The 26,843-nt window shown below is 48.6% G+C and overlaps 1 protein-coding gene and 1 long non-coding RNA gene across 4 annotated transcripts in view; one reads left to right on the top strand and one right to left on the bottom strand.

Moving 5' to 3' along the window:
• Positions 1 to 10,144: 10,144 nt before the first annotated feature.
• LOC140594488 (uncharacterized) lies at positions 10,145 to 12,129 on the bottom strand. The gene is made up of 2 exons (XR_011995359.1): positions 11,992 to 12,129; positions 10,145 to 10,370 (listed from the first exon to the last, which is right to left on the bottom strand). It is a non-coding gene; the product is annotated as an uncharacterized lncRNA (long non-coding RNA).
• ACSS1 (acyl-CoA synthetase short chain family member 1) overlaps positions 10,374 to 26,843 on the top strand; it is a 58,790-nt gene continuing 42,320 nt past the window's right edge. Inside the window, exons 1-2 of one of the 3 annotated variants that reach the window (XM_026016408.2) lie at positions 10,374 to 10,710; positions 21,037 to 21,133. In XM_026016408.2, the coding sequence (XP_025872193.1) occupies positions 10,578 to 10,710; positions 21,037 to 21,133 (230 nt within the window). In that variant the 5' untranslated portion in view covers positions 10,374 to 10,577. Of the gene's footprint in view, positions 10,711 to 10,985; positions 11,344 to 11,884; positions 12,113 to 21,036; positions 21,134 to 26,843 lie in introns of those variants that run through there. The other 2 variants (XM_072727392.1, XM_026016409.2) reach the window with 2 other exon arrangements.

Genomic DNA, 26,843 nt, shown 5'->3' with positions numbered 1-26,843 from the left:
TGAAAGGATTAGAAGGGTGGCTGAATAGAAAGGTGGAGGGTGGGAGAGAGGAGGGCAGGGGTGCCTGCTACCTGTTATACATCCTCCTCCATTATTTGAGTTTTTAAACAAGGACATATAATTATTTGATAACAATGGTTTTTTTGAGATTTTATTTTTAAGTAATCTCTATATCTCACATGGGTCTCAAACTAACAACCCTGAGATCAAGAGCCTCATGCTCCACCGACTGAACCAGCCAGATGACCCAACAATTTTTTAAAATAAAGGAAACTTATGTTGGAAGGCACGTATTTTGGAGGTAGGTGAGTATGCTAACTGTTTTTCAAATCCTTTGAGGAGGTTAAATTTGTGGACAAGGCAATGTATGATCTGGGAAGGAAGAGAATAAATCACTTCCCATCTACTCAGGCATTTAGAAACTCTTGGCAGGTGATGTCCTAGGAATTCAAAACTTAAGTGCTTTAAAGTTTGAAAGAGTTAGACTTTCTGCTCTGTATTTCCATACTGATGAGCTCATGCTGGGCATACAATGGAAGCCAATGAACTCTGGGCCATTCATCTTGAAATTGCTTTTGAGATTCTTTGGCCTCACTTTGGACACTGAGTAGGGGCTGCAAAGTGTTTCAGAATCTTGGGAATGTGAAGAGTGTAGTGATCACAAGGGTTTATAATGGGTGTAGTGATTTCTCTAGTAGCTCTAGGAACATAAGTCTCCCCAAGAATTGTGTGAAATACTCTATCTCCCCATTTTAACTTGGGCTCATAGATAGCCCCTATTTATAGAATTTTATCAGATAACACACAAGCTGCTTCAAACCCCGTTTTGGTGCATGATCACCTTTAGCTACACCCTCTAAGGCTGCCGAATTTTCCTCTGGGAAATTTCTCATGCAGCTTTGTGCTGTCCAAATAAGCATGCCAATGTCCCTTTGTAATCACTGATGATCCCCCTTCCAGACTCTCCACTTGAGGACCTCTCAGATATGCAAAACTTCAACAACCTTAGAATGAAAGCATCCACCTCTCCCAGGTTTGTTGTATTCTTTCCCACATCTGGTACCTGTTGGATGACAGTAAAATGATATTCATGACATCTATGTGTAATGTAGAGATGTGGAAATCTGCCCTTTCAGGGAATAAAGGGGAAAGGAGAGAAAATAAGTGGGAAATATCAGTGAGGGGGACAGAACATGAGAGACTTCTAACTCTGGGAAACGAACAAGGGGTGGTGGAAAGGGAGGTGGGGGTGACTGGATGACGGGCACTGAGGTTGGCACTTGACAGGATGAGCACTGGGTGTTATTCTATATGTTGGCAAATTGAACTCCAATAAAAAAAATATACAAAAAAAACGAAAGCTGCCCTTTCAGAAACCCTTCTCCATATTAAAGGGCTTTGTCCATCACTCTGAAGTACTTCCATATCAGTTATCTGCCAGGAGGAAACTCGTAGGTACCCATGGCACTATTCTGACTTTTTTGGACACCTCTCTCCTTGAAAGTTCATCCTAGGCTGACTGCCTTTTCCCCCCTCTTCCTTCCATTGAAAGAAATAAAGAAGAAAGAAAGAAAGAAGAAAGAAAGAAAGAAAGAGAAAAAGAGAGAGAGAAAGAAAGAAGAAAGAAAGAGAAAAAGAGAGAGAGAAAGAAATAGAGAAAGAAAGAAAGAAAAGAAAGAAAAGAAAGAAAGAAAAAAGAAAGAAAGAAAGAAAGAAGAAAGAAAGAGAAAGAAAGAGAGAGAGAAAGAGAGAAAGAAAGAAATAAAAGAAAGAACTAAAAGAAAGAGAAAGAGAGAAAGAAAGAAAGAAAGAAAGAAAGAAGAAAGAAAGAAAGAAGAAAGAAAGAGAGAGAGAAAGAGAAAGAAAGAAATAAATAAAAGAAAGAACTAAAAGAAAGAGAGAGAAAGAGAGAAAGAAAGAAAGAAAAGAAAGAAAGAAATGAAAGAAAGAAAGAAAGACAGGAAAGCACTAAAGCCAGTTAGGCATCACAAGTTTACACACTGGTGCCACCTGTTGGCAAGCACATTGATAAACTTGCTTGTAGCTTGGTATCCATCTAAATTCACCGCTGGAACATGAAGGAATTTCTGTTTTTCTACCTTCATCTTTCCAACTCACCCTCTAACTCACCATCTGTGGCAATCTCCTTGTTGATTGCTTACCTTTGAAATGTTTCTGTTCACATAATTGTCTCCTTAGCCACCTTGCTAGCCCGTGGTTCAGCCTCATTTACTATTTTGGGATTTCTCTTCCACCCCTTTCCACCCAAGGCCACCTATACTGCCTCTTTTCTCTTTCCCTCTTCAACATACTCTCCGTTTTGTACAATGAGTAACGTTGGATTAAATCCTGAGTAAAGGGATTATGGATGCAGCTGAATGTGGGAATTGGGGATCTGGGATACTTTTTAAAAACGTGTAGGGAACCTGTGGAGGGGTTTCATTCCATAAAAATGACCAGTGCAAGCCCAATATTGCAAGGAAGTGTGTGTTCATGTGTGTAGTGGGGAAGAAATCCACTTCTTTTTATCAAGTAATACAATGAAGAGGCTTTCAAGAAATTTCTGATTGAAGGCAGCCCGGGTAGCTCAACAGTTTAGGGTCACCAGCCCAGGGTGTGATCCTGGGTCCTGGGATCGAGTCCCATGTCAGGTTCCATGCATGGAGCCTGCTTCTCCCTCTGCCTGTGTCTCTGCCTCTCTCTCTGTGTCTGTCATGAATAAGTAAATAAAATCTTAAAAAAAAAAGAAATTTCTGATTGAGATACTCCTGTAACCCACTGCACATCTTGAACATCTCTTAATCTGGCTTTGCAAGTCTGGCTGCTGCATGGAATGTCTCTTGCTTGCCACCTGGGCTTCTCAGACATTGAGGTATGGATTCTTCTGGAAGCCTACCTGGTACTTTCACCTGTGAGAGTTGGAAGTGCAAAAAGTGACAACTTATGACCAGTGGGGGATGGAGACCTTGTGAATGAATGTTCCCCTCTCCACCTCTGTGATGAGCAACTCTAACATGAATTCTACAAAACAACTTGAAGGTCTTGGTGGGACCCAGCCAGTGACCCACAGGGGTGACAAGCTGGAGAAAGGACCTTGCTGTGGCATTCCCTTCTTCTTTTTCCCTCTCCTGCTCTTTGACCACACCACTCCTCTCCTTTCCCTGGATCTCCTCCCAAGCCAAGCCATGTGCTCACAAGCTCGCAAGGGTCTCAGGTGGGGTAGGATGGGGCCATATTGCAGTGGTGACGAAAGTAGAATAGAATCTGAAAGAACTCTTATGATCTAAAATTCCATCTGCGCACCCAAACTGGCTTTACTGAATCCAGTAAACAAAGCTTGAATCCGATCAAACAGCCATTTTTGTAAGTCTAAATGATATCTAGTCACTGTCCCAATTGTTAGGAAAGGAGATGGTTTTGGTATTGTGTACACATGGTCTGAAAATTATGAGGGTCTATTTGTTTGTTTCTCCTTGTATTTCTGTCAATTTTTACTTTATGCTTTTGGAGTTGTATTTTCCAGTGTGTACAAGTTATAAATTTCTGGATCTTCCTGGTGACCATTTACCATATGTAGTTTCCATCTTTATCTCCTGTCTTATTTTGAATTATTGTCCATTTTGTCTGATATTTAATTCATATTTATTTGGTAAATATTTTCCATGCTTTCACTATCAATTTTCCATATATTTATACTTTTACATTAAGGTATATCTCTTGAAAAAGTATCCAGTTGGGATTTTTTTATCCATTCCAACAATCTTTGTCTTTAACAAGAGAATTTACTCCATTTGCGCAGAATATATTTATTGACCTTTTTGAATTTATCTTCACTAATTTATTTTTATGTGTGTTTAAGAATATTTCCCACCTTTTCTTTCTAAATCTTTTAAACTTGTCTCTCCTTTCTTTCCATATCTCAGATTGCTTCGACTTTCTTATTCCATTTTCCCTGCTACTAGACTAAAAATTATAGATTCTGTTTCTATTTGTGGTTAATCTAGAAATTCTAACAGTCCTATTTATTTAAATTGAAAACTCTTAACCACTGGAAGGATCACAGGATGCTACTCCCATCCACTTCTGTACCCCTGTTGTTCAGGATTTTGTCTCCATCTTGATTATTAACTTCACCTAGTAGATATTTTTATTACAATTATATTGCAAATGCTTGTTTCCACTTACCCACAAGTGTAACAGTTTCCTTGCCCACCCTCCTCTTGCATTTCAGGTCTTCCTTTGGGGCTAATTACTTCTCCTGAAGTAATTCATTAGTGAGGGAGTACAGTGGAGAACTTGATTAGTTTTTGTTTTGTACTTTGTGCTTGTTCTTGAAAAATGATTTCACTAACTACACTATTCACAGTTGACAATTATTTTTCCGGTAATAGTTTAAAGATACCTCACCTATGCCAGCTGTCAATCTAATCACCTGCTGGGTGATCCACGTTTTGTTTCTGTTTTTATGACCTGTGGCTTGTCTCGCGTTTTGTTTCTGACAGTATAACTATGATCTGTATAGGTGTTGATTTCATTTTATTTAATTGGCTTAGAATTTGTGTACTTCAGAGGCTGAGTATGTCTTTCATTAATTCTGGGAAATGTGCAGCTTTTAATGCACTGAATATTGTCTCTTCTCATTGTTTCCTCTGGAACTTCAGCTGTGTGTGTTCCACAGCACAGTCTTGCATCTTCTTTTGCAAATTTCCTAAACTTTTGACTTTGTGCTACAATTTCTCTTTAATGGGGGAAATTTGATTACTTAATTATAGCTATTACTGATGTGATGTTTGGACACATATCTCTTGATCCTGTTTTACTTTCTTATTTACCATTCTTGCTTGTTCCTTTCTTATCCTACTCATTCCAGCTTTTTTTTCTTTTTTTCTGATTGACCAACTTTTGTTTCATTTCCTTCACCAATGGTACATTCTCCATTTCTAGTTTTCTAGAATTATTTCTAATTTCTAAGAACACACTCTATTTGTGTTTGGGCTGTAGTTTCTTCCCCAAATTCCACCATTTGCCTTCCATCTGCCAGGGGCTCTCCTCAGGATTTCTCTCAACCATGGTGTTATGGACCAAATGTTTGTGTGCCTCCAAAACTAGTGTGTTGAGATCCTAACCCCAGTGTGCTGTCATTAGGAGCTGGCACCTTTGGGAGATGCTGAGGTCATGAGGGTGGAGCCTCCATGACTGGGTTTAGTGCCCTTGTGAAAAGACCCCAGAGTGCTTGCTCGCCCCTTCTACCGTGTGAAGACACAGTGAAATGATGACTGTGAGCGAAGAAAAGGGTTCTCCCCACCAGACACTGAATCTGCTGGCACCTCGTCTTGGACTGCCTTGCCTCCAGAACGATGAGAAATTAACTTCTGTGTTGAAGTCACCCAATTGGTAGAACTTGTTATAGCAGCCCAAATAGACCAAGACATGAAGCCTATCTTTCCCCAATTTATCAGGATTTTATTTTTTTTAAGATTTTCTTTATTTATTCATAGAGATGCAGAGAGAGAGAGAGAGAGAGGCAGAGACACAGGCAGAGGGAGAAGCAGGCTCCATGCAGAGAGCCTGACGTGGGACTTGATCCAGGGTCTCCAGGATCATGCCCTGGGCTGCAGGTGGCGCTAAACCGCTGCGCCACTGGGGCTGCCCTTTATCAGGATTTTAAATAAATTATTTCATGTCCCTGGTCTACCAGGGTCTCTCTCTCTCTCTCTCTCTCTCTCTCTCTCTCTCTCTCCCCCCCCCCCCCCCCCCCGCCCCCTCTCTGTTATAACAGACGTTTCATCTCCTTAACCAAAGTATCTGTCCCTTGAGTTCAGGACTGCCACACTGCCTTGGGCACAATCAATTTTTGTTTATGAACTCACTAAAGAGACAAAGACTGTTTCAGGGGTCTCATTATTCAGAAAATACTCCTGGACTTCCTTTGATGGCGTCATGGTCTCAAGGAATGTATTGTGTTCTGGTTTACCTGTCCTGTAGTACAAACATTAGGTTTCCCAGACAGGAGAGGAAGCAATTTTAAGATTAAATGTAGATGTCTCATAAAAAAGAATGAAATCTTGTCATTTGCAACAACATAGATGGATCTGGAGAGTATAATACTAGGTAAATTATGACAGAGAAAGGCAAATACCACATAATTTCACTCCTATGGAATTTCTTTTTCATATGTAGAACTTAAGAAAAACAAATGAGCAAAGGGGAAACAGAGAGAGAGAGAGAAATAGAGAAAAACTAAGAAACAGACTCTTAATTATAGAGAACAAACTGATGGTTACGGAGGAGAGGTGGGGGGAGTGGGTGAAATGGGGGGATAGGGAATAAAAACTAGATTTATGATGAAATAAAGTTAAATGCAGAATTCATCACTAGGCGGCAGTGTTGGCCAGCTTTAAATTGATCAAAACTCCGTGCTGTCAGAAATTTGATTTGGTTGTCTTCATCTGGCGGGGGCAGTGCCCATTGAGCTGAGGTGAGGCAGTCTACTGAGTGCAAAGCCAAAGAAAGACAAGGAATAGGGAGAAGGCAGGGCATGAGATCTCCAAAGCTGAAGTGCAGCCATCAAATATATCATGGAGTCTCCCACACTGGCAAAGCTGTGATTTTTGTAAATATTGAAAACGAAAACTTTTGGATATTAAATCTGGCATATTTTTATGGGGATGAATATACCACTTGGAATTTTAGAGCTAAAGGATTAGGAATTTGGCTACAATTGTTCTTTTTGTAGATAAGAAAACTGAGGTCTATAGGGGAAAGAAGAGAAAGAAAACTGAGTCCTGGAGACATCAGGGGACTTGCCACATGGTGGGCTGGGGGCAGAGCAGAGGGTCTGGTCCTGTCTCCTAGCTCCCTGTCTAATGCTGTCTGTCTACTTGGCTTCCTCAAGGGCTGATGAAGGAGGAAGCCAGGGTTTGATCTATGGGTGATGGTGGCCATGGCTCAAAGTTCTTACAGCTTGGCCCTCGGAGGGACCCTCATGTGTCTGTGTGATTAGCACAAATAATCACCAGCCTGGCATTGGGTGAGAGTGGCAGGTGCTGTCGGCACAGTAAGATTGTCCACTCCGGAAAAGCAGCTGAGATACTGAAGAGAGGGGACGTGGGCATGGGGGGCCTTGCTCTGCCTTCCCTTGGCCCTGTGGACCCCAGCAGTTAGAGGATTGGTTCTTCCAGCTGTCAACAACTACCAGTCACAGGAGATGCTACTGTCTTGACTGACAATGCTCGTGTATGGGGTGGGGTGGGGGACTCATGGAGGTGAACCCAGGAATGGAAGTCCTTTCTGTAGGTTTGTGGATAAATGACACCCCTAGCTGTTCATACTTATGGAGAGCTAGGGGAAGCTCAGTTTCCAGAACTTGGTGTTGATGAAATTGAGTTAGCATATTACTAGAACTGACAGAGAACAGACCCCACCACAAAGTCTGGCTGCTGTTCATGCAGCACTGCCCTCAGATAGGAGGTCCGCCAGCTCCATGGGGACATTTGGCTGCCAGCCCAGTGTCACTTGGTGTTGGTCTTGGTTTTCAGATCCTGTCTTGCTTTTTTGGTGGTGAACCCTCGCACTCTGTGGTTGCTGTGCGTTGTTGGGTGAACCCCGCAGGCCATAGGGTTGGGCAGCTTATCCACAGGGATCTGGTGCGCCGGGTTACAGGATGGGAGACAAAGGTTGCGCTGCAGCTGTATGGGAATCATTGAGTCCCCACTGCTGAAGTGGATGGATACAAACCTCCCCACACATTGTTATTACCACTGAGGTCATGGGAACATTGGGAAAGGGGAGCCTGGGGGGAAGGTTTCCCTGACACCCTTGGGAAACCACTCCCAGACTTCCAGCCAACCAGGTGTTCTCCTTCTTCTGACCTGCTTCAGGCTTTTATTATTGAATTTTTGTTTTGGTTTTACTTTGTATTTCAGTCACCTGAGCCAGTGTCTTTCTCATCGCCTCTTTCCCCCCTAGTGGCAACCCTAAACTCAAGGGCTGTGCTTGGTTCATCCCTGTCAGCCCTTAGCCCTGGGCCCTGCTCACAGGAGGGGCTCCACAGATATCCTTTGCACGTCATTGAAGGGAAGTGTGGAGTGAAGAGAACAGGAAAGGAAGAGATGCAAGGTGGGTAAGCAGAGAGGTGTGAAGGTTTTTGGGGGGCACCTGACTTTATGGTGAAGATTTGGTGAATCAGTGCTAGGTCTTGCTGGCTAGGAACAGGCAGGTCTCCCAGGCCCATTATTAACAAAACTGTTTCTTAGGAAATCCAAGTGCTCCGGGTAATATAGGTGGTTGGACCTAAGAAGGCAAATGGCAAAGGGGCTGTTGGTGGGCTATTCTCTCCAAAATGAACACCAGGCCTAAGATGTAAAGTAAGCCCTAGCTTCTCATGGGAAACCTCCCAGGCCTCTCTACTTCTGCATCTACCAATGTACAGCCCTTTTAGCTCCAAGGGCTTTGCTCTGGGCCTCTTGGGGAGAAAACGTGACAAGCACTGCCTGGATGGTCTGCTGCTCTCTTAGCACCACTGGGGGCCCATGGAAGCAGTCCTGTGGATATGGCGGGGCCAGGCGGTCAGTGGCTCTACTTTGTTCTAGTTCTGGGACATGTGCTTCTTGGCCGCAGAAAGGATAGCCTTGGCCTCAGGGGCCCCCAGGGCTGTGACACTCAGAAGGAAGGTCCCCAGGTCATCTCTTGGGTAATGGGCTGCAGGAAGTGCAATTCTATACCACCTGAATTCTGAAATGTTTTATGTACACATAATCACTTCTCTTTACCCAACCTGAAGGAAACAAGAATTGTGTACTGAAGGAAACAAGAATTGTGTACTGAAGGAAACAAGAATTGTGTACTTCTTGATTTTTAAAAAAGGCTTATTTATTTGGTGGGGGAGGGGCAGAGAGAGAAGGAGAAAGAGTCCTAAGCAAACTCCCCACTGAGCTTGAAGCCCGATGTGGGGCTCGATCTCATAACCCTAAGATCACAACCTGAGCTGAAACCAAAAGTTGGACGCTTAACCAACTGTTCTACCTAGGTGCCCTTGTTCTTTATTTTATTTTATTTTTTAATTTTTATTTATTTATTTTTGTTCTTCTTTATTTTAAAGTTGAGTCAGTTCTATGTACTTTTCTCATCATTCTCATGGTATCTCTTCCTCTGGAAGGCTACATGGGCTCCCTTATGGCATCACTGCTGACTTCCAAGAAGGCCATTGCTGCAGCTGGGGCCTCACAGGGCCTAGGTCTGGGTCTGTAGGGAGGAACGCCTCCCACCTTCCAGCATCAGAGCAACCCACCAGCCTGAATTTGAGAGATGTGGCGGGCAGGTTCCTCCTCCTAATGGAGCAGCCCACTATCACTTACACACACAGGATAAAGTGTTAGTGGCAGTCTTTGGGACTGCCTGCCACAGTTATAATCTTCACTGACAATTTTATATTTTCCTTTTTTAAAAAAATATTTTATTTATTTATTTATTTGAGAGAGAGAGGGAGAGTAGTGGGGAGAGGGCCAGAGGGAGAGGGAGAAGCAGACTTCCCGCTGAGCAGGGAGCTCCATATGGGGCTTCATCCTAGGACCCTGGGATCATGACCTGAGCTGAAGGTAAATGCTTAACTGAGTGAGCCACCCAGGGGCCCCAACAATTTTTTAATCTTCTATTAAAAATGAGGATTCATGCCAAATGGTGAAGCAGATACTGTGGTGGGAGCAGGGATGCTGGGTGAGTGCTGCTTTTCTACCTGGACACCGTGTGCTCTTTAGTAAGCCTGTTTATTTCTTTGGGATCCCTTTTCTCATTTGTTCCACCAGGGCCCTGGTAATTGGTGGGACTTGGTAGCTGTAGATAATTTTTAAACTAAGTCAACAATGCATTTGGCACAGAGCGAGGCGCAAGTCTAATGCTGGCTATTGTGACTCTTCAGCAGCCTTACAATCCTCCATTCTCTGGCAGGAGACAGGCGCAGCACACACACACACACACACACACACACACACACACACACACACACAGCAGGGCTGGACTTGAACTTGCAGTGGAAGCTCTTCTGAGATATTCTCCCCTGCCAGGTCCTTCCCTCTGCAGGCTTTACAGCTAACAGGAAGGAATCTTTCCTAGACCCAAAGAACTCATCCAACCAGTTTTCCAAATCCCCTTTCTCCTCTATTTGCCTTCTTTATTATGCCTTTATGTCTTGGGTGTTGAGATATTTAAGAATCGGGTTGAGGCATCTTCCTTGGCGTGACGACAGAGCGGGGTCCGCGGTGCCGGGCTTCCCGCGTGCCCGCGGCAGGCCAGAGGCCAGAGGCCAGACGCCCGCAGACACTCCCGCGGTCCATCTTGGCTGCGGCCCGGGAAGGAGCGGTCACTCCTGTTTCCTAGGACAGGAAACCGAGCTCAGGGAGCTCCGGAGACCTGCCCCGGGTCGCAGAGCGAGCAAAGTCAAGGATTTGACCCAGGCCACAGGGGTGCAGCCGCGGTACCAGCTCGTTTGGCGCCAGGGGGCGGCTCGGGTGTGCTCCGGGGGCGGGGCGGGGCGGCCTGGGTCGCGGGCGGGCTCGCTCTGAGGGCGCGCAGGGGGGTCGATGCTTCGACCTGGGCCTCTGAGGTGCTGCCACGACCTGACCCCGACCCCGGGGCCCCGGACCCCCGCGCGCTTCGCTCCACCGGTCGCCGCCGCTCTGGGCCGGGGCCGGGCCTGCGACGCACGCGTCCCCGGTGTGTGTCTGTTGTTTTGTTTTGTTTTGCGCTGTGGGGTCCCGAAGAGCCACGAACTGAAACCGAAACGGCCCGACGCCCGGCGTCAGGACCCGCCCGCGCCGCGCTGGGCGAGGAGGGCGCGGGGGGCGGCGCGGGGACCGCGGGGGGTGGGCGGGGGCGGGGGCGGGGGGGGCCGCGGGGAGCGGGGGGCGGGGAGCGGGGGGCGGCACGGGGACCGCGGGGGGTGGGCGGGGGGCGGGCGGGGCTCGCGGGGGCGGAGACGGGGCGGGGCGGCGGAGGCTGTCGGGGCGCCCCCTGCTCGTGGCTCCCGCTCGGGGCCCGGAGCGCGGCGGGCGGCGGGCGAGATGGCGGCGCGCGGCCTGGGGCGCGGCCTGGGGCGGCTGGGGCGCAGCCTGTGCGGGCGGCCGGGGCGGCCGGGGCGGCCGGGGCGCGGGCTCAGCGCCTGCCCCGCCGCGCAGCCGGGCTCGTACGAGGCACGCAGCGCCCTGGCCGCCCGGGAGCCGCCCGCCTTCTGGGGGCCGCTGGCGCGCGAGGCGCTGGTGTGGGACGCCCCGTACCACACCGTCTGGGACTGTGACTTCGGCCGCGGCAGGGTCGGCTGGTTCCTGGGCGGCCGGCTGAACGTGTCGGGTGAGTGGGCCGCGGGGGCGGGCGCCCGGCCCGGCGGAGGCCCCTCCCGCAGCCCTGGCGGCCGCCGCCCCCTGCGGCCCGCGCCCGGCCGCCGCGACGGCCCTGGTCACCGCCCGCAGAGCCGGGCCGGGGCTCGTGCGCTGCGGGGCTCGTGCGCTGCGGGGCTCGTGCGCTGCGGGGCGCGGCTGCGGTTGCGGCTGCGGCTGCGGCTCCCCCGGGCCGGCCTGCGGCGAAGGGCGCGGGCTCGCGGGGCGGCGGGACCCCCGCCCTGTCCCGCGTGACTCGGCCCCGCCACTGGTGCCGTCGGGCCGAACCGAGCGGCAGGAGCGGGCAGTCGGAACCGCTGTCTCCCGGCTGTGCGACCTGCGGCGGGGCGGTGGGCTCTCCCCTGGCGGTGCTCGCCGAGCCTCGCGGACCGCTCCGGGCCTCGCGGCGGCCGAGACGCCGGCGCCAGCCCCAGCAGCCAGGCAGCCCTCCCGCGCCTGCGAGGATCGAGTCCCCTGGCGCTCCCTTAAGATTTGCAGGACGGGCTGGGTACACTGTACTCCCAGGCCACGAAAGGAGGAGGCCCAGGGCTGGGGTGGTCGTGGCCAGGCCGGGAGGAGGGGCCGGGTTAGGCTCCCAGGGCAAGAGGGGACTTGCAGCCACCTGCAGTAGCCAGAGGGCGGCCTGATGTCCCGGATATGGAGCTGGACGGAGGCTGGGAGCCGTCTAAGGGAAGGGCCTGTACGTCTTCATGGCAGGGCAGCGACTGGGCCTGAGCTCCCAGGTAGGATCTGGTGTCTGGCGTAGCTCCGCCGTGCACTGGCCCAGTTTTTCTACCCCTCTGAACTTCGGTCCGTCCCCCCCACCCCCGCTCCTACCCATATAAACTGGGCAGTCATGCCCACCTGCTAGTCCGGTCGTGAGAACACAGTGCTAGAAGGTGTGCAACAGCCCAGCATTTCTTGGTCATCAGTAAGCAATAGTGAATTCAGTTATTATATTCAGAAATAGCTATAAAATTATGGGTACTGTGTTCCAGTTAACTTCCAAGCAAACAAACTTAAGGGAACTTTGGACCAGATCTATGTTTTTTTCATATTGTATTACTTTGCTGGTTTAACCAAAATGAGCCACTTACTAGATAAGTGTTTTCTCTAAAATTGAGTCAGCAGCAAGTGTCCTTGAACTAGTGAGAAAAAAAAGTAAACCCTTAGGTTTGCAGAGTTGGTGGAATGTGCCTCTGAAGGGAAGGAGAGCAACCCACAGCAGAAATGCACAGAAAGTGCAGCTCCTTGAGGCCGCTTCTGAAATGGGAGGCCTGGGGCCACTGTGAACATTCACGGCTAGCTTGTGTCCACTTGTAGCCTCTCACTCTTTGATAAGACAGTGGGGATGGACATCACGGGCAGGCGCAAGGCCCTTGTGAACCCCACTGAGTCAGGACTGGGTGTGGTCAGCAAGCAATTCTGCTTCTTCTTCCTTTACTGCTACAAAAGAAAGCAGCTGAGCTTCAGAAACTGTTGTGTTGAAAGACAGCTTTTAGCAACTTCCTACCTCTAGGGCATATGCCTGCCCACTCATTTGTCAGGAATATCTCTGCCCTTTGCTAGTGTCTGCAAACCACACAGGTGACAGTATGGTAAAGGGCTAGGCTGTAGCTGCCCTGGGGCCTGGGAAGCACCTAAAAAGTTGTTGGCCTGATCTTTAGTCAAAACAATGATGGTTTGTTCCAAAGAAGCATTGCTCTCAAAATTGCCATTAGCCTCTTCAGGAGGATCTGTGCTGGCAGTTCTCAAAGTGGGGTCCCCAGACTAGTAGCATTAATATCATCTAGAAACACGAGTTCTCAGACCCCACCCGAGACTATCAAAATCAGAAACCTTGGGAGTGGGCTCCTGCCATCTGTGTGTTTGTGTGTTTAAAGATTTTATTATTTATTTATTTATTTATTTATTTATTTATTTATTTATTTATGAGGAAAGAGAGCAAGCATGAGAGGAAGAGGGACAAGCAGACTCCACACCGAGCATGGAGCTTAATGCAGGGCTTGACCTTATGACCTTGAGATCATGAACTGAGCTAAAAATCACAAGTCGGATGTTTAGCCAACTCAGCCACCCAGGTGCCCCCATCTGTGTTCTTAACAAGCTCTCTAGGTGCTCCTGATGCACATTCAAGGTGTAGAACCACAGACCTCTCTATACCCCAGACCAGTTCAAATGAAGGTACTTCTGAAATAGTCAGGATTGGGATTAGTGTCCTGGAGATGACTCCTTGAAGCAAACAAAAATGGTATATGGGTGACGAATGGGTATAATGGTCCGGGATATACCTAGCGTCACACCTAGGTTTGAATCCTTGCTTTCCCCTTAGTGTTCTTTGCATGCATCTCCTCATCTGTAAAGATAGTGTGCAACTAAACTCTGTTCTAGTTACTGTTGTTGCCTATCCAACCACCCCAAGCTTAGTGACATAAAGCAGCAACCGTCTTATTATTCTCCCGGATTCTGTGGGTCAGGACTTTGGACAGGGCATGATGGGTAAGCTCTAGGGGTTGGCTTATTTTTGCTTCTGAAGGTTGTCTGGGGCTGTTGCAGCTGCCCTGCTTCTCACTCCCAAATCTGAGGCCTGGCCTGAGATGACTGCAGGCTGTGCCGGGCTGGAACTGTGGCCGGAAGCACCTACACAGGGCTTGTCACAGGATGGGTGACCAGAGGTCTCAGAGACCAATACTCAGAGCCAAGCTGCTAGGCTTCTTCTGACCAGCAATGTACGACGTGGGGACATCTGGGACTGTTGTTAGCAGCAAAGGAGAAAACGCTTGTAAAGCATTCCTTGCACCCAACCCCTGGCTTTTGTTATTTATTAATGAATCATGGGGAAGACTGCAACCTTGAACTTGGCCTTCAGCAGTATTACTGGAATGCTGCTTCCTCTGAACAGAACCACATGGGTTTGCATGTGATCAGTCTGGGATAAGCGGGAAGCAGGCTAGGGAAGGCATGCAGGTGGCCAACATGACTCTCAAAATTCATCCTGGGTCTCTGGAATAGGCAGGTCACCAGGTGGGGCCATGGTGTCAGAGGCCTCCTGGGCAGGGCAAGGACAGCCTCCAGTTGCTTCTATTATGTTTATGTAAACTACTTTGCAGAAGGTTCTTTGGAAAGCCAAGATCTAAAAAGGATACATTTTTTAAAATTAAGTTTTTGATTTTAATTCCTGTAGAGTTAACATATCGTGTTATATCAGTTCCAGGGGTACCATATAGTGTGATTCAACAATTCTATACGTTATTCAATGCCCATCAAGATAAATGTACCCTTAATCCCCTTCACCTGTTTCACCCATCCACTTCACCCACCTCCCCCCTGATATTTGCAAATGACATAGCTGATAAAGGGTTAGTATCTAAAAAGAGTTCTTACCAGTCTTTAAAATTTGGCTTTGTCTTTTGCAGCCCTCAACAGGTAAAAGTTTGTGCTCTGTGGCACATAAAGTCAGGATGTCAGGAAGTTGCAAATGTAGAACTGGAGAGTAATCACGTGTGTTGCTTTCAAAGCACACAGCTAAATTAGGTTTTCTTTCTTTCTTATTTTTAAAGATTTTATTTATTTATTTATTTGAGAATCAAAGCATGAGCAGGGGTGGGACAGAGGGAGAAGCAGAAACAGACTCTCCTCTGAGCAGGGAGCCTGACTCGAGGCTTGATTCTAGGACCCTGGGATCGTGACCTGGGCTGAAGCCAGACACTTAACTAACTGAGCTACCAGGTGCCCCTAAGTTCTGTTTTTATAAGGACCAAATTCAGAGTCAGATTTTTTTTTATAAGGGTTTTCTTACTTCTAAGCAAGGGTGTAGAAAAACTATTTTTAATTGGTCATTGAATACAGAGATTTCTGGATTCTTTTTGGAGCATGAGTTGAAGCTATGGAAACCATTTGCTGTGCTTTTCTCCTCTTTATGAATGTACCTCTCATAATGCAGAAGGTAGACACACTGAGATTGGCAAGATGCTGCATTTCTGTGCTTCATTTTTCTCTCAGGGATGAACTTTTAAAGTTTTTTTTTTAATTTTTTAATTTTTGCGGAAGTTTAAATGAAAGCGTGACTCCTGGCCCTAGGGGGCAGGTCTTCCTGAGGAGACTGGATTCTTCCCAGTTGTCAGATGCATGACTTACTTTAAATAGCAGATGCTTCTGGAAAAGTTGGCAAATACAATTTGTGACTGATGTAATTTCTTAAAATGTGCCAGGGAGAATTTCTATTTAAAGAAAGTGCATTGTGAATCCTTTTGTGAATATTAACTCCTTCATTTCTTTTGATTAAAATTGAATTTCCATACGTAGGTTCACTTAGAGTCAGGGAGGGGAAGAGATGTGTTTAAACAAATGACAAGAATTTTTTGAAAACTCCTACATAAGTGTGTGCCATCTTTATAATGGAAATGATAATCCTATTGTAATCCCTTTTTAAAAACAAAACTCAGGGGCACCCAGGTGGCTCAGTCAGTTAAGCATCTGACTCTTGATTTCCGCTCAGGTCCTCATCTTGGGATCGACCAGCCCTGCGCAAGTCTGGCTCCATGCTCAGCAGGGAGTCTTCTTGTCCCTCTGCCTCTCCTCCCGATTGTGCTCTCTCCCAAATAAATCAAATCTTAAAAAAAAAAACAAACCCTCAAAACCCATGAGCCACCAGTAGGCATTTGCTTAACTGTTTGCAGAGTTCCGTTAGGGAGGGTGCAGACTTGTTCTTAGGAACACGATGGAGCCTCACCTCACTTCATCCTTGTGACACTGATGTGAAGTGGTTGGTGGTCCCACTGCACAGATGTGGAAGTGAAGGCTCCAATTCGTGTATAGCGATGAACACTACAGAAGATGCCCAATGCCTCGGGGCCTGCATTCTATCTAGATGAACCACACATCAGTGACAAGTGAATCCACATTGGGGTAACTTGCTCAAGGTTATGTAGCTGCTAAGGGGAGAATTATCCCCCCCACCCCAATCCCATGATAAAGGAATCTTAGGGACATGGTCCTTGTCCTCAGGGACTTGTAACCTAGATGAGGAGGACTTATTAGCAAAGCCAGCATTGTGTCCCAGAGTGGGGACCACTGAGCAGGTAAGTAAGCATTAGATGGTGTGAGCTACCAGGTGACAGGGAGCCAGAGCTCACTGTGTGTTGGGGAGTTGGAAAAAGGCTTGCAGGAGGAGGTGGGGTTTGAGCCGAGCCTTGGATCACACCAGGTCCTTGACTGCTTGTTCTTGGAAATGGAATTCTCTTGTCCCGCTGCCCAGGTCTTTGGGTGGAGGGTTTGTTTTTAAATGTGGAAGAGGAAGAATTTTCTTCCTTCTACCCTCCCTCCCTTCTTTCTTTTCCTTCCTGCAGTTGAGGCAATAGCGGGTGTTAAAAGCTAACACATCCACAGTGTTTTAGGGCTACTGTCACCCCAGGTCCTGCACTGTGCCTTGTGTACATGCTGGTGTCATCTGAGTGTCAGCTGTGGCAACTGTGGAGAGTGTTTCTCTTGGGAACACAGCAGCACCATCTGACCTCATCCAGGAAACTGGAAAAGCATCTAATTCCTAGCATGTCTGTGAATCAGGAGCCATCACCCCCACATAGTTGAGGAAAATGAGATTTAAATTAGATAAGCAGGGATCCCTGGGTGGCGCAGCGGTTTAGCGTCTGCCTTTGGCCCAGGGCATGATCCTGGAGACCCGGGATCGAATCCCACGTCGGGTTCCCGGTGCATGGAGCCTGCTTCTCCCTCTGCCTGTGTCTCTGCCTCTCTCTCTCTCTCTCTCTCTCTCTCTCTCTGTGTGACTATCATAAATAAATAAAAATTGAAAAAAAATTAAAAAAAATAAATTAGATAAGCAGTGCACTGTCTGTGCTTCAAGACTGGTGGGACAAGGTCCAGACTCCAGAGCCTGGGTTTTCCCTTTGACTCCAGGCTGCTGTCCAGCAAAGATCTGGCCAGACGTCTTACGGAGTCTTTACTTACTCTTGTCCCCAGAGGAAAAAGAAAGCCACACACCCCCAACCCTGAATCTGAAATAGGATATGTGTAGATGTAAGCACACAGGTTTTTGTCTGCCAAGCGGCATCCTGGGCCGGCAGCAGCAGCAGTACATGGGATCTTACTAGAGGTGAAGATGCACATGCCCACTTGGACCTGGTCCTTCAGGAACTCAGGGTGCAGCCTCGCCATCTCTGTGCTAACAACCCCTCTGGGGATTCTGGGGGATTCAGAAATGCTAATTTAGACTAGAAAGAGACCTTGAGGGATAAACCCAGTAAGACAAGAAGAGGCCTGTTCCCTCCCTGGGCATGGAGCCAACCTGGTATCTATCATTCAGATTGCACTTTTGCCCTCCAGCTTGAGGACTTGAGTGGTCCATCCATCATTCAGAGCTGTGGTGCTTCTTTGCTCTGTGCTACAGGTTAGACTGCACATGTACAAATATGGACAGGGCATCAGATCCCTGTCCTTAGAGGGGCAGCAAGTATAATACCTCAGGGAAAGTTAGAGGGAGGCATGAGGTCCACGGGTTGTAAAGTGCTCAGAGTGGGAATGTGTAGGCCAGACCTTCAGGAGTATGGACACCAGGTGAAAGGCAGCAGTGTGGACAGTAGGACAGTGTCCCCCACATAAGGAGAAACAGTGCAAGGGCCCTGAGGCAGGAAGGAGCTCACTGGACTCAACATGATCAGTGGAGGGAGGTGGATCACATGGAGCCTAGTGGCTGCTTGTTGAGCACTTCCTGTGTGCTGGGAAGGCGCATAGGGGACACGGTACCTGAGGCTCAGTGCTGACTTGCCTGAATTCCTGCCGTCCCTCAGCCCCAGGAAGACAGAGATACACTGGTACCCAGTGTCCATCCTGTGGCAGGTGTCCCTCTGCTACTTTCTGCAGCTCTGCCTTCCTGCTTGGTGTAAACCAGGTGCAGGATGCCCTGCTGGGGTCTGAGGCTCCAAGCTGGGCGGTCATTCATGGGGTAAGAAGTATGTCCTGGTGCCCTGGCTGCTGTGGGAACAGGCAGTGCAGGGAGCTGAACTCTGGGTGAGGTGTTATGTGCGGTTTGAAGCCCTTCCTACTGCTTTCTGGCTGTGGCCTTGGTCGGGGTGGGGGGGGGGGGTGTCACTGGACCACCAGGAGCACCTGGAGACTGTTTCCCAGGGTACATCTGAGCTGCCCACTTTTCAGGGTGAGTCCAAGGATCAAACTCAGAGTGGGAGAAGGTATTTTAGAGCAGGCTTCTTGGATAGAAGCAGGTTTGGGGTGAGGCTGAGTGTTTGCTCCTGTAACCAGCTCACCTGTGATGCCTGGAGCAGCCAGGGGCCCGTAAGCACTCAAGCGCAGGTGGGAGCAGCTCCCTCCTCCGGCTGGACCACCCACCCCCACTCAGTGCATAGCTGTATACCTCCCTGGCTTGTTGTGACCTGCCCAGGGTCACTTCTTCCTGATCCATCACTTAGATCCACCACCAGGGCCAGGCAGCAGGAGTGGTGTGGTGTGGAGGGGGTGGTGGGCTGGTGCTGGGAGTCAGGAAGTGGAGAAGGGGGGTGGCTATTGGGGGATGGTCAGTGCTTCAAGGCCCAGGCAAGAATGTGGCCTCATCTGCTAGTTGCTCAAGAGAAGCCAGAAATCTGTGGTTTTAGCGTGAAAACTCTTCACTTCTAAATTTTGGACTGATTCTCTCTCTCTCTCTCTCTCACACACACACACAAACACACACAATCAGGTTTCTAGTGTAAATCCAGGTTTTGCCATCAACCTCCTTCTAAGTTTGACTTCTAGAATTTTCTATCTTCTACTTTTATGGCGTTTCTTTTCCATTTTTCTAGTAATTCAAAGACCTCGCCTATAGTGTTAATGATTCTTCCTGATGACACATCTTCTTCGTTTAGTAGATTTTTAAAAAAATATTTTATTTATTCATTCATGAGAGACAGAGAGAGAGAGAGAGGCAGAGACACTGGCAGAGGGAAAAGAAGGCTCCATGCAGGGAGCCCGATGTGGGACTCGATCCTGGGACACCGGGATCACACCCTGGGCTGAAGGCAGGCGCTCAACTGCTGAGCCACCCAGGGGTCCCTGTTTAGTAGATTTTATGAGGTATGACTTACATATTTGTTAGGAGCCAGAAAGTTCAAATGATTTCCTTTTTTTTACTGTAAGAGTAAATGATAGATAAAATATCCCAAGAGGAAAAAAAATGTAATTCACACACACACATACACAGCTAGACTATGTAAATATTTTCATGTGGGTTCATCCTTTCAAGAATTATGGGAGTCACATGATCTTTTATGGGTATGATCTTCCATAACTTTTGTCAGGACAGTTACCCCATCAAGAAATATTCAGGGCCCTGTAGCTCATTATCAGTTGATAACAGTACCCTGCAGTCATACAATAGCACTTCACCTTTGGTCTTTTAGATTCCTGTCATAGTCTTGTGATTAGACATGGTAGGTAATTCACCTCCTATTTGTATGGGAGGAGATTGAATTGGAGAAAATAAGTGACTACATTCAAAGAAAAGAAAAAAGAAAAAAAATTATATACCTAGACATTGGGGGGTGACTCTGAAGACCAGGTGGACAGAGGGCTACTGGCCCCAAAAGCTATTTGCAGTCTTGGTTTCTCCTGCTGAAGGAAAAGTGAGTCACGAAATGTGGCTGTGAAGGCTGACAGGAAGGGGCACCAACACGAACCAGATTGAAGCTCATCTTGAAATCAAGAGGAGTGAACAGGATAGTAGCAAATGAGCATGATCCTACTAATCTTCAGGTTTACAGTAAATTGTCAGAACTGACCTTCTGTTTTTGCAGGCATTCATGTGGTCTGAGCTTGGGTAACGGAGGGGGCGGGAAGCAGAGTCTTCCGGAAAACTATCATGGCATTTCCCCAACATTTCATCACTTGTTGGAGCAGAGGCTGGTTTGTAGGGTGCTGGCTGGACATCTGAGAGGGGATATGAATCCTTGCCCTAGATGGCACCTCCCGTGGACTCGAGAGACTGCTGCATGAACTGTGTACCTAATCAGAGGCAGCCTGTTTGCATTAGCATTCTTTCCAAGATCTCACTCAGGTTACAGTGCTCAGCAATAGCTGCCTGTTAGAACCACCCAGGGAGCCTTGAAAACCACAGGGCCAATTGGGGCCATTGTCCCTGAGGGTGGCCCTGGTGATGCCTACGTGTGGCCAGGGTTGGGATGACAAGTGTGGAGCACTGCTTCAGAGTATTCCCAAGGGATCACCCTGCACCTGTGAGATGCTATTTCTGTACTGGTTGTCTTGTTCGGCAGGCTCTGATGATCACTCTCCTTGCAAGGATGTAGAACCCTTGTCTTTGAGGAAGGTAGGGTTTACGTCAGTAGAGGGTATCACAAGCCATGGCAAACCAAACCTAGCCCTTCCCCAAATTTAAAAGCACCAGGTATGGGGCACCTGGTGGCTCAGTGGTTGAGCGTTTCTCCTGCTGCCTTCAGCTCAGGACATGATCCCAGGGTCCTTGGATCGAGTCCTGCATCGGGCTCCCTGCATGGAGCCTGCTTCTCCCTCTCCCTATGTCTCTGCCTCTCTCTGTGTGTCTCATAAATAAATAAATAAATAAATAAATAAATAAATAAATAAATAAAATCCCTCCCAAAAAAACTCCACCAGTGTAACATCTGTAAAACCTGTTTTTGTGCAGTCAACTGCTTGGATCAGCATGTTCAGAAGTCCCCGGAGAGTGTCGCTTTGATCTGGGAGCGGGATGAGCCTGGAACTGAAGTGAGGATCACATACAGGTACTGTGTGTCCCCTGACAACATCTCAGTGCCCAGTGGATCTCCTGGGCGTTTATGTCTCTGTAGGAGACACCAGCACCAAACACCTCTGCTGGGTTGTTAACAGGAGCAAGATTGCCCAGCATGGAGGAGGGCTGCCCCTCTTGTTCACCTTGGCAATACTTGGTGCCTTTCGGATCCCACAGAAGCATCTGGGTCTTTGGGCACAAATGTGATGAGTGTTCAAGGCATGGGGAGACTTTTGGCACAGTCCTGTGTGCTTCTGTCTGGTTCTAGGCAGAGGTCATCTGTATATCAAGGGGCATATTTCAGCTTTGGAAATGTTCTCTGGTCCCAGGAAAGTAAACATGAATGCAAACTGAATAAAATACTTGCTGGATGGGATAAGCAACTGAGCCTACTCAGCCTCTTTCTCTCTGTGCTGAGAGGGGGAGCATGAATAAGGTCAAGCCATCTAAAGAGGGGTCCTCCTGACGTTTGTGTTCTCTGAGTCTTTAGATAAGTTCTTCACACATTCTGAATGTCAAGCACTTTTTTGGAAGCTGCCCGCATGTTGGGTGTTTGAAGGAACCCAGCACCCAGGCATAGTAACCTGGCTTTCCAAGGCACAGCCTGTGCCCAGGGATCTCTAACGTTTGTCACTGCAGGCTGTTGGTTTTCCTTCTCAGGGGGTAAAACCCACTTCAGTTAAACATGAATGTCCCTTTCCAGTGCTATCTCAGAGCCACTGTGAACCTGAGGTGGGTCCGTTATCACCAGCACCACCCCTCCCCATCTGGTGATGCTTGCTCCCTAGTGGGCAGCTTGTGACTTATCTTGCCTGATCATTCAACAGGTTTCACGGAGTGCTACTGTATCCGTCAGGACAGGTTGGGGTGAGTCATAGTAACAAACAGTCCCCAGGTGCATGGTGGGGGGTGGTTGGGTGGTCATTTTAGACTAAATAGTCAGGGAGTCCTCTGCATGGAGGTGACATCAGAACTGAGGTCTTGTAGCCAAAATTGGAGGAAGAACTCCCAGGCCCATGCAGGACGGTGAATCAGTGACAGTGTCCTGGGAACAGAGAGGGGGTGCACGTGGCTGGGGCATTGGGAATGCGGGGGTGGTAGGAAGGCTGTTCAGGGGCCTGGGAGCAACAGTGACTCCCCTGCCACTCAGGTGACTTGGGGGCCATTGGGCACCTCTAGGTTTCTGTTTGTTTCTCAGACTCAGGTTTTATCACAGACTAAATTCACCAAAACTGGTAAATTTGTACTCAATGTGACTTTTGGATGCAGCCAACTGATGTTTGATAATCTGCTGCAGTTCCTTGTGGGCACCATCTTACCATTCCCCCCGACCCCGTTTCAACAACGCTTGCCTGTCATGCCCTTTCCCCGCCTCTGCATGGTTTGCTGACCTGTCTCCCTGCCACCTGGCCTCCATGTAGCCCACCAACCCAGCACTGGCCCTGGGAGCCTTGGGCCACCCTGACAGCTGAGGCAGATCCCCAGGCTCTGTGTACACTGGAGTTTGGGGAGCACTGCTCTGACAGACAGATGGGCTTCACCATTTGTCACTATTATTGGCCCAACTTGATTTGTGTTTGATTCTTTAGTAAAAGATTAATAAGACTCTGGGTGGAGGTACATGGGCTTACCGACTGATTGCTGGGGACCACTCTTCTTTCTGTCACTGCCTGGGCCCCAGGACCCCCCTGGGCTGGATGTCCCCCATGCACACACTGAGTCAGTGGTCAGCAGGGTCAAGTGGGCCGTGGCTGGGCTTGGACTGGCCTGCTGGGGGTGGGGTGCAGGGTTGAACATAAGCTGCAGGGGAGCTTTTAGGGCTGTAGCTCACAACACTTTCAGTTTCTCTGTACCAAAGCAGGGATGTGCTCGTGAACACAGGCAAAGGGTTTATTATTCCCTCTATAACTGAGCAGCCTTAGCCTGAAATGGTTTTACAAACCTTAGCTGGGTGCAGTGCCAGATGCCTGTTTCTAGCTGCTGTTGGAGTAAGAAGAGACGTGTGCGAATGGAAATCTGAAACCACAGATAGTTTTTGACAGACCTGGGTTTGTTGTTCTGGTCATTTTAGGTTTTTGACATAAGATTTTCATTCTCTTCGCTTAAAGGAGAGCCACCTAGTTGTTGGTGCTGGATGTGCTGCCAGCATATAAACTGCCACTAAAATAAAGAGCTTCCTGCCAGGTGTCTCACATGGTGGCTGCAAAGCTGCCTTTGTTGGCCTGAAGACCATGTTCTGGATTTGGAGCCTGAGCCCTTTCAAGACACTCTGTGGGGCTGTGGTTTTCAGAGCCTGGGGTGCTGGGGACCACAGCTACCTTGTCTGTTTGGAGGTCGGGGGAGCCACTCTCGACTCCTCCTCCACTATATGCTGTCAGGCACAGAAGGTGGCAGGTTGGGGGCACGCGGTGGCTTGGCTAAAGGAGCAGCTGTCTTCAGCCTCAGGATCAAGCCCCAGGACAGGGGTGGCCTGCTCAGTGGGGAGCCTGCTCCTCCCTCCCCCCTCCCCTTCCTCCTGCTCATGTGCTGTGTTCTCTCTCAAATAAATAAATAAATAAATAAATAAATAAATAAATAAATAAATAAAAAAAAGAAAAGGCAGGTGGCATGTTGGCAAGTCTAGGACTCACCCCCGGGACAAGCACTGTGGCCTTTGCCCTGGACATGGAGGACTTTGCATTCTGCTGACCTGAGGCTACTTTCTGCTGGTGGAAAGTGGCCTCAGGGAAGGCCTGTAGTCCTCCATCTGTAGAGTGGGGTAATTGTGATAACCAAAGTGATTCCACCCACAGGCACAGGGCTGTGATAGGAGGTGTTGGAGGTGAAGGTAGCCCTAAATAACAGTGATGATTACAACAGCAGTGACTTTATCCAGTACTTTCTGCAAGTGAGTACAGGACTGTCTTAAGCATTGTACCGGAGTTACTTTATTTAAATACCACGGCCTGATTAGATAGGAATTACTATTGTTTTTATTGTTATTTCCAGCACTTTATTATGAAAAATTTCATAACTCAAAAAATTTCAAGCAGTGTACCTACTGTGTATCTAGCACCTAGGTTCTACCCTTACTGTTTACAATGCCTTTTTTTTTTTTTTTATCACATGTGATTTATGTATCCATCTTTCCATGGGTCAGTCCATCTTATGGACCAAAAAAGGGTGCATTTCAGCAGCATAGCATTTTTTTAAATATGTTATTTATTTATTCATGAGAGACACAGAGAGAAGCAGAGACACAGGCAGAGGGAAAAGCAGGCTCCCTGCAGGGAGCCCAATGTGGGACTCGACCCCAGGACCCCGGGATATGCCCTGAGCCAAAGGCAGACGCTCCACGACTGAGCCACCCAGGCATCCCATTGACAGCATGGCATTAACTGGAGTTCATTGTGTGTTTATTTTCTCTCTTTTGATGTGAGATTTATATACAATGAAATGCACACATGTACATTTGCTGAGTTTTGATTGATGTGTACAACTGTGTAACTCAAAATGCCTCTTGATATACAGAATAGAGATAAGGAGGGGACTCAGAGAGAGGAGCAGATCTGTCTAGGGACAGCAAGGTAAGAGTGGACTCATCCCCAGCAGGCACCATCACCTACTGCAGTCACCATCAGTAGCCCCACTGGGGCCTGATGATGCAGCCTTTCAAACTGACCCCATGGGCCTCTGCAGCTCTTAGGGAATGGTTACAATGTGTCTCATTCCTCAGGGGCCTAGGTCTCTCCACCTGGAGCTGCTGCATTTTTTTTGAAGAGGTATGTTTCTGGAGAATCATTGTAGAGCTTATAGTGGGGACCAGCAGCTCCTGCCCAGCAACCCTTAGTGAGCCCTCTATCCTGTTCACCAGAATCTCTACCACTTACCACATGTCTAAGTGGACACAGGCATACTCGTGCACATACACATGTGTGGGTACATATATGAAGGCACCATGTACACTCATACACATATGTTTTAAGTGTGCTCGTTTTTCTTTTTTTAAGATTTTATTTATTCATTCATGAGAGACAGAGAGAGAGAGAGAGAGAGGCAGAGACAGAGGGAGGAACAGGCTCCATGCAGGGAGCCCGGGAGAGAGAGAGAGAGAGGCAGAGACACAGGCAGAGGGAGAAGCAGGCTCCATGCAGGGAGCCCAATGTGGGACTCGATCCCGGGTCTCCAGGATCACACCTTGGGCTAAAGGCGGCGCTAAACCGTTGCGCCACCAGGGCTGCCCAGTGTGCTCGTTTTCAAGGCACATTTCTACAACTTGCTCATTGTGTTTAGGGTCCATCCTTGGAAACAAGCTCTTGGATGGTGGTGAGGGCTCTGACCCCTGTTCTGGGAATTGTGGCTCGTGTTGCCTGTGAGTAGACTCCACTCTTCTGAATACTGGGAAGGGGAGGCCTGGCAGGATTTGGGAACTCGGGGAAGCCCCATGGCCTGCCCCACTAATTCCTTCCCTCTGTGCTATCACTTGGCATGGGTTCCAGGGAGCACCCTGCCAGACAGGCTTGGAAGCTGGGGAGTGCACTTAGCTCGAAGGTGGGCCCAGTGCTGGCCACAGGGCTCTGGGCGGAGGACTGTGAGCAGAGGGCAGCCTGTTGAGCTGAGGCTGTTGCTCAATCAACTGTTGAGCAGAGGGCAGCCTGTAAACTGAGGCTGGAGGCGGGGCCAGAGGGCTGCCTCTGCCCAGAGAGGTATGTTCAGAGCTTGCCCGAGGAAGCTGTTCTAGCCTCATGAGCAAGCACACTGCAAACCCTGGGCCCCTCCTACATCCCCTGAGGCTGGGCCTATGGGTCTGAGGCCTCCAAGGGCAGGGGCTACAGAGGCCAGGCAGGGCACAGATAACCTGGGTGGCTCCCCAAGGCTGTGCGGCTCAATAGCACCCTGGGTGCTGCTCCTTCCAACTGTGCACATGTGCTCTTCCAGTGGTGCCTTTTTAGAAGATTATGCTTCACCTCTAGTTCAAATAGATTCTAGGGGCCCTTCGAGGTGGGGATGCAGAGAAACACAAATTCTTGTCCTTGGGAAGTTGGTGGTGGGGTACTAGGTAGATTATGCGGCAGACTACTGTCTCCCTGGAGCCTGGAGGTCTGGGCTAGGGATTTTCAAGCTGGGGATGGACACTGGACATGGCGTGGAGCCGATGGAGGCCCCATGGCTGGTTTGTCTGTGGGTGCCCTGAAACAGAGCTGACGGTAGGTTGTGGGTGTCTTCCTTGGAGTATTTACCAAGGCTCTGCTCATCTTTTGTCTGAGTGCTCCAAAAATAGGTCTGAACTTGAACTTGATCCCAGAAATTAAGCTTAAGACCAAATTTTAGCCCTGGTCAGCTCTGTGACTTGAGGCCTGTCACTCTGGGCCTTACAGTCCCCAGCTATAAAATGATGGTCCCTCAATAGTGCTAAGATCAGCACTGTTCCAGCAGGAGTGGGCATGGCTCAGTGTGGTAGTCACAGCCAACATAGTACAATAGGGCCTGGCATACAGGCCATACCAGAAAGGACAGGAGTCTCGGGTGTGCCCACTATGTGAACTGAGTATAGTTTTCAGTGTGGGTCAAGCCCTTGGAAGGGGTGGTTTCTGTGGCTGTTCCAGCTTCTTTCTGGTGGGATGATACAGTGAGGAACCCCTGTCCAGAAGGGCAGAGGGGATGTCAGGCCTCCTTCTACCCTGCCTGCCTCAGAACCCCTGGGTGGGCATAGAGGGGACAGC

Source organism: Vulpes vulpes, chromosome 11 (assembly GCF_048418805.1).
Source record: "Vulpes vulpes isolate BD-2025 chromosome 11, VulVul3, whole genome shotgun sequence".
Classification (NCBI taxonomy): domain Eukaryota; kingdom Metazoa; phylum Chordata; class Mammalia; order Carnivora; family Canidae; genus Vulpes; species Vulpes vulpes.
This window is presented reverse-complemented; position numbering and strand designations above follow the sequence as displayed.